The sequence below is a fragment of the Apteryx rowi genome, unplaced genomic scaffold, assembly GCF_003343035.1.
Source record: "Apteryx rowi isolate R43461 unplaced genomic scaffold, aptRow1 scaffold_25, whole genome shotgun sequence".
Taxonomy (NCBI): Eukaryota; Metazoa; Chordata; class Aves; order Apterygiformes; family Apterygidae; genus Apteryx; species Apteryx rowi.
In genome coordinates this window covers 453275-466655 of record NW_020448863.1, presented here as the reverse complement: position 1 = coordinate 466655, position 13381 = coordinate 453275, and the positions used below count along the sequence as shown (strand labels likewise).

The 13381-nt window shown below is 41.2% G+C and overlaps 1 protein-coding gene across 2 annotated transcripts; it reads left to right on the top strand.

Annotated features, from left to right (window-relative positions):
* The first annotated feature begins 1242 nt into the window (after nt 1–1242).
* RERGL (RERG like) lies at nt 1243–7563 on the top strand. 2 transcript variants are annotated; one of them, XM_026066933.1, is made up of 6 exons: nt 1243–1294; nt 1406–1462; nt 3723–3796; nt 5290; nt 6656–6803; nt 7281–7563. In XM_026066933.1, exons 1-6 carry the CDS (start codon nt 1243–1245, stop codon nt 7561–7563), a joined length of 615 nt encoding a protein of 204 aa, XP_025922718.1. The 2 variants fall into 2 exon arrangements, with proteins under 2 accessions (XP_025922718.1, XP_025922716.1); XM_026066931.1 differs by lacking the exon at nt 5290 and having other exon boundaries at nt 6661–6803.
* The last annotated feature ends 5818 nt before the right edge of the window (nt 7564–13381 follow it).

The window sequence follows — 13381 nt, the reverse complement described above, 5'->3', positions numbered from 1 at the left end:
GAAGCAATTTATTTTATACAACACATAAGAGCTTCAAGAAAAGAAAACAAGAATAAAAATACTAGAATAAATAAGTATATTCAATTTATATTAACAGACTAAAARAAAAACAGCAATAAAATAAACAGGAACAAAGTAAGTATTTAAGTGTAACCTGGGTGTTAAAGAAGTCTCCTCTTCACCACTGGACTGACTAAACCTATATACCCAAGTATTTTATGCACTTCCAGGGCCAAAGAGCCATTAGAGAGCATTTGAGGAGTCTTTACAATGAAATCAGACATATAGCAAAAGCAAGGTGTCTTTGCTGTGGATTTAGCTCTTTGGGCCTCAGCTTCCACGTGTCCCATTTTCCTGCTTCAGAGGAGTGTTGTAAGTCTTAGCTAAGTTACCATCTAGCACACAGTAACTTCAAGCATTTCAGCAACCTTATTTAAATCGACTAGAATATTCACACTCATAAAAAGCATGCCCACCTAAGCACTTGCAGGATCAGAGGTTTTGAGTGAAAAGAGCTTTGAAACCTCTGGATGGAGAACATTAGAGATGCGCAAAGTATATTTTTCAGCAAGTTACCTCAGAACCACTCAAAACAGGAGAAAAGAATCATTTTACTTTCCCAACAAACATTTCCATTCCCAGTACACAGGACAACGACTTACAACTGAATACAAAGCAAAAATAAACAAACCAAACCCAGACTTGGAGCTCGAGAACGTCTTGGGGGGTGGATTTTCTTGGGGCTTTTTTTTGCACTTGCCTTTCCAAGCTTCCAACTATTTAATGCATAGAAACTTAACAGTTTCTAACTATTTAATGGGGTGGGGGAGGGGGGGAAGAGGAGGAGACCAAGCATTTGCCAGTAAGTTCCACTTCGGGGCGAGCAGCTTCAGGCAAAACCAGGCCGGGAGCGGGCTGCCCGCAGAAAGTTTGCGAGGGGCCGGCGGAGGCGGCGCGGGGACGCGGCCTCCTCCCAAAGAAGGAAACAGCCGCCGACCCGTCCCCGTCCCCGTCCCCGTCCCCGTCCCCGTCCCCGTCCTCCTCCTCCTCTCGCGCTCTGGGTGCAACCGCCTGGCCAGCTACGGCGAGGTTACTTTTCTAACGACACTGCTGCTACTGTGCAGTCGTGGCCGGAGACCAAACGGGCTGTCGCCTCGCCTCGCCTCGCCTCGCTGCCGGCGCCGGCGCCCCTCCCGGCGCGGGGGCTATAAAGCGAAGGGCGGCGCGGTCGCCGGGAGCGCCATGGCCGAGGTGAAGCTGGCCGTGCTGGGCGGCGGCGGAGCCGGCAAGTCGGGTAAGGGCCGCGCCGCGGCCAAACTTCCCCTCGCGCTCGGTGGGGCGGCGGAGCGGCGCCGCCGCGGGCGGCTGGTGCCGGCGCTAACGGCGGCGTTCGCTTCCCCCGCAGCGCTCACGGTGCGGTTCCTGACCAGGCGCTTCATCGGGGAGTACGCGTCCAACGCCGGTGAGCGGGGCGCCGCGGGGCTGGGCGGGGGGCGCCGGGGCGGGCAGGCTCCCCCCCTCCCGCGGGGCTCTGCCGTGCGGGTAACGGAGGGTGGGCTGCTTTCGGTCCAAGTTGAAAAGTGTGCTTCTTTCCGAGGGAAAAAACCCACTTTCACAGAAGCTTTACCGAGATTAAGTTTTGGTTTATTTATCACTGAGAGTTCCTGAGGAAATACGAGCTGTGAAGCCTAGAAAAGGTAAGCTAAATATCGGTGGTGTGATCATTCGAAACTTGGGTAGTGCACTAGGTAGGTGAAGTGCTCATCAGGGGGACTGTGAAGAGACTTGGAGATAACTGAGTCGTGTGCACGAGGCTTGGGTAGCTTATGGTAAGTTCACTTGGAGAGAAGATAAAGATGAGAGTAAAGAAATAGATTAAAAGAAGACTTGTTCTATTGAATATCTCCTTACCAGTCCTGCAGGAGAAGTGAAACTGTTTATCAGGCACTCCTGGTTACTCAAAGCCCCTGCTCTTGCGGGAATGTGCTGATTTGAAAGCTCTGTGGAAAGTCTTGCCATGCTGGGGACAGAATTTCTCATTCATATCAGAATAAATACACTGATCCTTAAGACACTTTGAAGATCCTGGAAAACGGCAAAACAGGATTTGAGCCTTCACACCTTGCACAGAAGCAATATAGGTACTATCTAACTGGTATGCAGACAATTTTGGAGGTGTGCCATTCTAGTTGATGTGTCATGAGAAGTCCCAAAACTTAATAAACAGAGAAGATTGCTACCTACCTCTTCTCTACTAAAGTGAGAGATTTTTTATCAAAAGCATTTTTTTTACAAAAATCAGTAGCTTTCCATGTTTCACAAATAGCAGCACTAAGTTAAATTTCAGTTATACATCCAACTGAACTTACTTTAAAAGCAGAGTTGCATAAGTTGTTTACCAATGTTGTTACTGTGCAAAAACAGACTGGACAGTTTGTGTCCCAGATGGTTTATAATCTAAATCTAATCTTATAAATGGAAGTTGCATACTGTTCTCCATGCTCTGAATGCATCCTAAACCACCTACAATTAAAAACAGGCTTCCTTGTCCTGAGACTCCAATATTTCAAGGAGACAAGTATAATCCAAAAAAAACCAAAACCATTTTCCTTTGTAAATAGATGTTTGTTGGAAGATAAGTTTAGAGAAAGGGAATTTTGAGAAAGGAAATATGGGTCATAAACTACAGAACATCCCAGAACACTGTTAATGCAGTCAAAAGTATTAACTAAAAATAATTTGTTTAATAATGAAAACCACCGGTGGCTGCAGATTTGACACCCTGGGATATTTGGGACTGACAATTGCCTAAGACATGCATGAAGTATGCTTCAGACGAGCATGGTGCTGAACAGAAGACACTTACACTTCAAACTTTTCATGTTTATTTGGGGCATAGATAAGGGTTACCATCTCTGGAAGTGTATGTTCAGTAGTGCCAATACTAACTTCTGTCCTTGGGAGTTCAGTAACCGAGGAATTGTACTGTAGACAGCCTGTTGGCTACTAGCACCATGAATGCAAGCTGATTACACTTCCTCAAACAGCAGTTTGTTCTAAAATAGCGGTGGTCGGCCTGCAGCAGAGCTCCCAGGGTTGCTAGTGCTGGAGGAGAGTCTTAAATCTGAGAGTTCACATTACAGAAATATCTTAGGATCTAGTCTAAGGGCATGATTCTGTAAATATTACTGGCCTTAATGCTGCTTAGGATGAGAATTCTGATTAAAGCACTAAATCTCATGGTAAATAAACATTAGTACAAGTATACCAATATTTACTACCAAACAGTGACTTTTGTGCAGAGTCAGCACTTACACATAGGCTAGCTCATTACTTCCATAATCATGAACCTTGGTAGCAAGGTCAGTCGTGTCACCTGCAGTTAGCTGATTATGACCATTTTGCATCCCCTTTGCCTACATTTTTGGAAGATGAAAATTAGGGTCTAACAGCATTTTTCACACCAGCACTTCCATGGGAACACAACAGTGAAATAGTACTTGGCCAGCCATATGATGAAGGGATTGGGCAGCTCAGGTGCTACAAAATGAATGGGTTTGTTTCCAGCTTAAAAAAAAAATAAATAAAGGAATCATGCCAAACTGGAGGAACTAAATAGTTCCTCAGTATTACATAGCAAATCTCACTTTCAGTGTTCTCTCTTCACCACCACCCCCAGTCTCTCTAATGCTGGTTTTCTTTCAATGTGATGTATCTTCTAGAATGCATCTACACTAAACACTTGTGCCTGGATGGGAGRCAGATTCACTTGGAAATTTATGACCCTTGTTCACAGGTAAGAATTTTAGGGACCAAATAAAAGCTGTTCCTCATTCTACCTATGCAATAGTAGAAAGGGTGGGGGGAAATCCAAGCTTGCTGTCTGTACTTGGAATTTGTATTTGCTATTTTTATCTGGAATGACTGAAATTTCCTAGTTGCTGTGGCTTAGAACACTAAATATTTTTCCACTTCATGGAAGTACAACAACTTTTGTGTAAATGCTTTTGCATTTTTGGAATACTACTAACAAGAATAACTTCTGCTCCCATGTTACACCATTAAATATACAGATAAGTTTTATACAGATATAGCTTTAGATATAGTTATATATTTCTATATAAAATTATGCAGTTCAGTTTTATCAAATCTCCTAAATGATTGAAATTCAGTTTATAAAGCAAGTGGTATGTTAAATACTTGTAGAAATGGTCAAAGTAGATAGGCCTGGAAGCAAGACTTCCATTCACAGAACAGATCAAAGGCAACCCATAATGCAGACTTCTGCATGTTGAGCTGAATGTTAACCACAGTAAAACACCTTGAAATAAAGTTTTCATTTCTTTCTTGCCATCACAGGAGTAGAAAGATTTTGGTACTCTGTAATAACATGCAGATCTAGATAGGTCTGGCTAGTTAATTGCATCACCTGTCCAGAAGGGATCCTTGTGAGCTAATCTTGCCTCTTGCCAACCAGGACAATGAGTGCTAAAGCTGAACAAATCTAAGTCTTACTCAGACTTGAATTCAAGGACTGAAAGCTCAACTTAGTGAGCACAAAAAACAACAACAACAAAAAAAACCAGCCCTGTCCTTTGGCGCAAGCAACAGCACCCTTCATTTGGGAAGGAAAGGGAAATGGCTTTGCAGTTCCTTGCAGCATCCAACTTGTGTGCTCCATTTTCCTGGGTTGGCGATCTAGATAAGCATCCTGGCTTGTGATTCCCAGCATTATTTGTCACAGGGCAATACAGACTCTGAAACAGCCATTATGCCATGTTACAATATTCCATGGAGTCCTCCTTTGCCACACCATCTGTCAGAAACTACTAATCTATGGACTTGCTCCCACCTGTCTCAGACCTCTTTCCTAAGCTTACYTATAGCTTCCACTTTGGCATATTAAGTCCTGGGGCATGTGAATGGCCTCTTAATAAAATGTTTTAAACACTGGTAGTGGCAGCTAGCTAAGGCAAAGCAGACTACATGATGGTCAGAAAAATTGGTAGCTACATCCTGGGAACCCTCTTTCCTTTTCAGACAGGAGATCAGGTGTGATGGAGGGCAGCTCCTCTTTCTGACTCCCTTCTTGTACCAGTTCTTCCTTAGGAGTAAGGGCTAACTTTGGCTGTTTGCTACCTTCTGCTACTCTGTTCCTGACTTTTCCTTAGCTCCTGCAGAGGAATAGGTAGTGAGTAGGATGGGAGGTGGTGGTATTGACTTTTGTGAGATGGGACTGGTGATACTGGAAGGAGATGGATGGGATATGGAGGTACTGTATCCCATGAGAGTTAGGGAAGAAGAGCAAGTCCCAAGAGGATGCCAAGCTGGGGAAGGAAAATTCTCCATTTTTGTCTCTACTTCCTGAAATCTTGCTGCTACCAGTGGGAAGCTTCAGGGATCTCTGCAAAGATCCATCTCCCCTCATCTGTCTGGGAAGCAGCTGCCACACATCTCTTCCTTCCTGTCTCTAAACCTGTTGCACAGTCACCACAAAATTCAAAAACTTTATTAAAAGTCACTGAAGTCTTCAGACAGTTCTGGAAACTTGTGTTTCATCATTTCTTCTCATGCACCTCCTTGCCTTGCTAGTATTTGCTTCCCACTTCTCATGTTAAGTTACATCCTTTGTAGTACAGCTGTGTTCATGGTGCTGTCCTGATGCAGAGCTAATTTAGGCAACCTGGGGGAGGGGTGGAACAGGATGGGGGAGGTTATACATTGCAAAGAGCAAAAGATTAAGATAAACTCATGAGGGAACAACTTACACAGTTCCCAGATTGCTGTCCAGCAAAGCAAGCTGTTTAAGCAAATCTAAAATCAGGAAAATTTTTACCCTCATGCCAATGCAAAAGACAAGGAGCTAAAAAATTCTAGTTTGTTGGGCAACTGCTAGTATTTTACACCTATCTTAGGTCATATGGTCTTGCTAGCTGGTGCTAAAGTACGGGGACAAAGTAATTTGAAATAGCGTTGAAATGCCATTTCCTTAGCTTAAGAGGGCAGTTTGTAGCAGTTGCTTTCTAGAAACTATAATACTTTCTTAGGGTGGAGGATCCCAAAGACTGCTATAACCCTCATTATCACTTGAGTAACTTTTGTTACCTGTTGTGTTAAAGTCAACTGCAGCTTGAAAGGAGATCTTCCATCCCTGTGGAAACTTATCCCATGAGAAAATTATTTGCAGACTTGGAAAAACACAAAGAAAGCTCAGAAGAAATGAGAGGGAACAAAGAACTTTTAACAAATTCGTTAAGCTTACTATGATCAGAATACTAGGGGTATGCAAAACCAAGCCATAGCTATAAATCCAACAAATACTGATGGCCAACATTTCCTTCTCCTGTAACACTGCAGAATATTCAGCATAACTCTGCTGAAAGCAATGGCTGTAGAGTTGATACAATTTTACCACTAAACAAAGTAGAGGTGTTTTATAATGAGTTTGTCAATGATCTGAAGTGCCATCTGTAGCAACAGTTATTCATCAGGCCTTGGGAGCAGGACTCACCTGAATTCAGTGCTAGCACCCAGACCTGTTAGTATCTTTTGCGATGAAAGATGCAGCATTCTCACAGCCGCAGCGACAAAGCGAATGCTCTGAAGTGACAACAGTAGCTGCCCTTTTGCATGGTGAATCTGCTCTTCTTTCAAGCGCAGCGGGGGAAGCTCTCCCTCACAGACGAGCTCCACTGGGCTGATGGCTTTATCATTGTTTACGACATCAGTGACAGAGCGTCGTTTGCCTTTGCCAAAGCGCTGCTGTACCGCATCCGCGAGTCTCACCTAGGAGCCTGTAAAAAGTAAGTGACGTTAGTTAGTTTCGTTTCCCTCAATCAACATATGAAAAAAGCCGCCAACATTTCTGTGAGCTGCAGGCATCCTAGTAGCAATTAAAATCCAGTTGGGTCCTAGCAGCCTAACACAATACCAACAATAAAATACTTGAAGGCAAACTCTGTTGCAAATTACAAACTATTTCACTGTGTCCAAAGCAGAGTACCTGAGGATTTTCACTCTTATTTCTTACAGCACTACCATTTCAATAACTGCCACAAGTCCATCTGCTGTGATTCACAAGGGTAAAAAGCTGGCATGGTCACTGTGCTGCTTGCTTACTTCCCCACTCAGTTACCATGCCTGTTATCCTGAAGTACAGCTTGCAGACACAGTAACACTAATACATATATGGTATTGAAATGGCATTTGAGAGAGAGCACTGGAGAATGTATTATGTATGATTAATATATCTTTTCTCTAATCAACCTTTTTAATTTCAGAATGGTAGAGTCAGCAGTGTTTCTGGTTGGTAACAAACAAGATTTATGCCACATGAGGGAAGTCGGCTGGGATGAAGGACAAAAGCTGGCAATGGATAACAAGTGCCAATTCTGTGAACTGTCTGCAGCAGAACATTATCAGGAAGTTGTGGCAATGTTCATGAAAGTCCTGAGAAACGTCACCTCAAGTTTCAAAGTGAAGGAAAAGAGACGACCAAGTGGATCAAAGTCAATGGCCAAGTTAATCAACAATATGTTTGGAAAAAGAAGGAAATCTGTGTAAAAGATAGTTAGTCTTGAAGTAGGAAGAAGCTGAAATAACAGAGCACAGGTAGCACTTGGGATTCAGTCAGCTTCTTCTAAAGGTCTCTGTTTGGAGGGATAAGATAGGACAAACCAAAGATGGGAGACACTGTGGTCAAGTGGACAGAGTCTAGACCTAGAAGACTCCAGCTTCTGTTTCCAGTTCTACTGCAGACTTACTGTGTTAGGGCTACGTCATTTAATCTCTGAGCTGCCCCTCTCACCCTTTGTCTCATAAGCTGTTTGGAGAACAAGAGTTTTACCTTGCATTTATTCAGTACGAAAGCTATCTTGGATAGAGCTTCCAGGTGTGACTGTAACAATTATTTCCAATAAACTCAGCCTTGTACTCAGCCTTGCTGACCAACAGTCCTGCTTCTGAACTCTGAGATGTACTTGTGCTTTATTGCAAGAACACTTGCACTAAAGGAAAATAAAATACTGCTACTGTATGCAATACCATTTTTGTATTTAACTCAAGGAAGAAAGACTCAGATCATCACATGCCTAAGGGTGCTGACACCTGCTGAAATAAATTAAATGCTTAGACACAAAGTATACAAAAGGTATTTAACTGCAAAGCTGCTTCCCTTGCAGAGGTACCAGAAGCAGATAAACAAGGTAGTATTGTCTCCTGTTCTAGTATTATTTTTGAGTGATGAAAGAATGTAGAGAGGGTTGAGGAGGGTAGGAACTGAAATGTTAGTGAGCATTGAACTGTTTTTGGCAAGAGCACTGTTTAGTGAAATCATTTTATAGCTAGGGCCAGTATGAGGTCAGTATAACTTCTTGGGCTGACTCCATTCACAGAGCAGTTTTCATCTGCTGTAATGAAGTTTACTTACCTGTAACATGGATATATGCCTGTTCACTTTTAGTTGCAAGTAGAAAAGGGCTTGTAAAGCCCATGTACATGTACTGGTACAAAGCACAAGTTATGGCCTGGAATTAAAGGTCAGCCTGCTGCCCATTCAGAGCTCTTACTGTAGACTTAACTAAATAAGGGCTTAGCCTGGCGTGTTTGAAAGTGCTGTGCTCAAACAGAAATTATGAAAGGGAAGAGAAGTGATCTGAAGGTGAATGACTGCCTCTCACCCATTCCAGGGGACAGCTGGCATTCAGTCCTTGCTTTTGAGTTGAAGCCTACCTCTGCTAGGAAGTTATACCTGCCTTGAAACTAAGATCACTTTATCAGAGCAGAATACCAATTTTAAAATGTGCGCCCCAGTAAGATGACATAAAAAGCTATATAATTTTAACATTACTGTTGTAACATAAAATAAAATGAAACATATTTTACTAAATGTTGACCAAAGACCACTTCTTTCTTTAAGGAAAAGATATTTTTTATTTCCTGTTTGTTTTAAAGATTAGAAATACTGGAATATAGTTCTCAGTGTTGACAAGCACAGCTCTACTTTATTTCTATGCAGATGCTGCCCTGCCATATCAAGAGTAATGTATTTAAGACTGTATTATCAGTATCTACAAAATTGAACTTGAAGACTACCCATGTACTCCCTTCAGCTTTTCAGCACACATGCAGTTCTAGAACTACTAACAGGCCGTTGATCTGTCAGGGTACCTATATCTTGCCAACTCTAGCATTGTCAGATTTGAAAACTCTTATCTATATTTACTGCTCTGATATTAAATAAACTGGATGTAAGATGGATATATTAACACTGCTTTTCTTTACTGTGGTATAAAGCTGTAAAGACTTTTTTTTTTTTTTTTTTTTTTTTTTTTTACTTCTGTGAAAACAAAGAACTATGCAGACCTGGAGTTCAAATCAGAAAAAGTAAATCTGGAAATCAGACACTTCCATAAGAGAGGCTCTAGCTGTTTTCCCTTACACACTGAAGAAGCCTTCATGTATCTTTATACAGTGAATAGTAGAGAACTTTTTTGTATTCTTTATCCTTTACAAATTGAAGCTACAGAGAAGCTCATTAGTTTTGATTTGCTGGTATTAATAGGAAGGTTGGCTTCCAGATCGGTATAATCTGCAGTATGCCCCACAGTTTTGCTTCCCCGTTGTCCATATGGAGTAAGTACTGGAAGACACAGTGGCTGTCTTCTGGCCTACGTGCTAGCTTTCATTCTCCTGAAAACCAGCTGAAACATGGTTGCAGGATGCACTAAGGCTTGGGCATGCTAAAGCCCCCAGTATAATCTGACTTGCTTAAGATCAGGATTTCACATGTTTCTTACTGCTGCTAAGTGTAGATGAAGAAGAGTGCAGAATTGGGAAGGAATTCAGTTTGAAAGTGGTTAAAGAATGTTTATGTTCTTCCTGTATATTTTATTAGTATTATTCCTTATTTCTTTAAAAATGAAGGCTTTTAAAGGAAAATGGGATACTTGGAAGACTGATTTCTATATTGCCAAATGTTCATAGAGTTTTAAAAGTGAAGCTGATGTGTTACTGGCTCAGACACATTTGAAGATGTCACTTGATAACACACATCATAATCTCACAAAGCTTACTGAATCATTTAACTGGATGCAAGCAAGAAACCTGCTCGCATGAAGAAGTACATCTTATATCCCCATGCTGGATGTTCAGCCTTGATAGCGACATCACCTACAGGATATTGAACTCATTGAAGAGAGTGGAAATGGCACAATCTGGATTGCCAAGGTGGGTTGCTTCAGCATGCAAGCCCACCCTTTCTCACCAAAAGAGCTTGAAATTACCATACAAGCGTTAAAGTTTCTTGGTGTCATGTCAGGAAGTCCTTGTTCAGATGAACTTTCTACAGTTTCAGTAACATTTTGCCCGAGAAAGGCACTCAGAATTTGACGTTCTTTCTCACTGCCTTTAACTTTTTTTATTTTAGAAACAGTGACATAAAAGCAGAGATTCTACAGAAGTAAAAAGGTAAGAGCCCCTGGCTCCCAAATGCTGCCTCTCAGCTTTCAGGTGTATTTTGAAGCTCTTTCTCACAACCATTTCGAAATAAACAATCAAGACAAGCACAACCTCAGCTTTTTTTCCTTCTGTCATGTCTGTCTGCATTAAACTCCTTTTGTTTGTAAATCCCACTACAGCCACATTCACAACAGGTCAGAGGGAAAAATCTTACAGAAATAAGCTTAAAATCCCAGAATAAAGAATAGGCATGTGTAGTATTAAGCAGACCAACCAAACATACTGTTTCTTTCTAATATATCTAATCAAGACAGCAATAAAGAGGTGGATCAGAGGTTTTGATGATGTGCTTAAAAGGTGCTACCATAGGTTTTCTAGCCCATTGCTGGAAACCGATTTCTGAAGTGATAATATGGGTGAACACTGAAGCACAAAAACCCTATGAGCAATGTGGGGACAGCCTTATTTCTTTCCTTTCTCTCTGTGTGGCTACACTGTTATGAGGATGGTGCAGCAGTGGATATTTGAACATGTTCTGTCCAGTCAGAAGGTAGGTAGGTAGGTAGGTAGGTAGAGAGAGAGAGATGTGGCGGCTATCAACCTGTACAAGTATGATGGATCCACATTGCTCAGTGGTATTTTCAGAGGGTAAACTGTGAAGAAGAGGGTGTTATGAATTCTACTGAAGACAAGAGTAAAATGCAGTAAGTATCCAAGAACAGAATGATTTTCCATCAGCATGCCTGTTGGAGGAGGTGCTTTCTGTTAATGAAGTTTTCCTGTAGATTTGCTTTGCTTATGGATACAGGAACAAACTCCACCTCTGATTAATGTGCTTGAAAGGAATACTTTCCTATCTGCTCTTAAACAAGAAATAATAATAATAATAAAAAAGACAGACCACCAGCCTAGAATAATCAAGGGCAATATTAAACTGTACTCTAGAATAGATTAGCCATCTGTATATTAAAAATATCCAGCTCCCTTCCCCTTTAAACCAGTCCACAGAAGCAGAGGCCGCTTTCGCAGCCTTAACCTGCCCTTGGAAAATGAAAACAAGGGAAAGCTAAATTTTGACATGCTGCTCAGCCTGTTCAAAAAGCAAATCCTTTGTTTACATGCCTAAATGTGGATCTGGGAGCCTAAGTGTCAGCTTCTGTTGTTTTAAAACTTGGGTTTGATTTTTCCATAAAGAAGCAGTGCTGTAAGTGCCTAAGTATTTTTTCTTCCACAACTGATATTATACGAGACAAGAAAGCTATTCCGGGTAGGAAGTTATTTTTAAACAGACATTATTCTTTCTCAGAATCAGACTATAAGTTTCTGTCTACTTTTAATTGCTTTACAAAGTAAATTGAGTCCCTCTAGTTATATAATTAATATCCACGTTTATCCCTATGTTGAGCCATTTACAGCTAAATTCATTTTTTAAGACTGGCTAGGAGTTCAGATATGCTTTTAATCTCTGCTGAACTTTGTAAAGATCCAGAGTTGTTCCAGTGCAAGGCTCTGACAGTACAGAGAAATATGTACTGTAACTGAGACAAGTAGAGAATGGAGCTGCTACCATGGGGCTTGAACCAAATGACCTAAGCAGATCTGTCCTCCCATACACTGTTATGTTCCTATTCAACAGCAAAATGACATCACAACTCTATTATACATTTTATTGCTTGAAAACAATACAAAGAAAGTAGAAATTTAAGCATTAGACCTTTAAACTGTAGGTACTGTGGTATCTAAATCTAATTAAGAGTTAATTTTTAAAAGGCACAACTTTTTAAATTGACTTCAACACAATTTTTTTTAAGTGTTTGATAAGCCTTTAGGTGGATTCCCTCCCAGAAAAACTTTATTTTAAAGATGCTGTAATCCTCTGAATGTTTTACAACCTTTAGCAGAGAGCCTTTTAAACATAACATGCCGCTTAATGAGGAGAAAAATGTCAGCTTTACAGTTTCCAATAGCTCCCTCTCGTGGTTCTTTGCTCACACTTCATCCTCTTCAGTGAGCAATGAAACATTTTAGTTTCGTCTCAGGTTGAAACATCAATGATATAAACCCAAGACAACTGATCACAAAGTACAGGTGAAAACTCCCCTTCTTTCCAATACAACAGTTCTGCTATCCATTATGCTGAGCTTAAAAATATGAAGTTTCATAGGCTTCAACTGRCAGTATTGTTACTAATAAAAGTATAAATGTTTATAAGGTTTATCTTTTCTCAGGACTGGCACTTTTGAGCTCAACTGTTTTGCTGAAATAAAGTTCAGTTATCTTGTCTAAGATGCTGAAAGGTTTCCTGTTAACATACTGTCCATGCATATTAATATCCTCAAGAAGGGCCTACAAGCTTCTATCATTTTCCTAACTATACCTGTTCATGTGGATAAGAGGTCTTGCCTCCACCTGGTCTTTCTACCACTTCCTTAAGACATCTAGCCCTAGAACACCTTCTTGGAGACACGGCAGAGAGTTAAGGCACAGTTAGGGAAGAGTGTTTCACTTCTTGTCTGTAATATGTTGTGCAGATATACTGGGGCAATCTTTAAATGAGTGAGGTCACTTACTGGAAAGACTCTGAGGATGGGATTCACCTGGACAAATATTGCAGTCTACTTCTAGATTCTCATCTCAACTAGATGCCTTTCTAGCAAACAATTTATGACATCAAGGAGATCTCTGGAATAAGCTAGATGGAGCATGTACCAAAAAGGTATTAAGTTGTTCTCCAGCTATAAAGATAATTAGGATTGGAGATCTCTAAAGTTAGGTTAAATGACTCATGTTCCAAATATGGCCTCTTGGGGCTCTTTGCTAGCTATGTTGCCCTTCTTTGGCCCTACAGGGCCCTTCTGTCCTACTTTATAAAGTCAATTGAGCCCCTATGGTTAGACGATTAACATCTAACTTGGGCTGACCA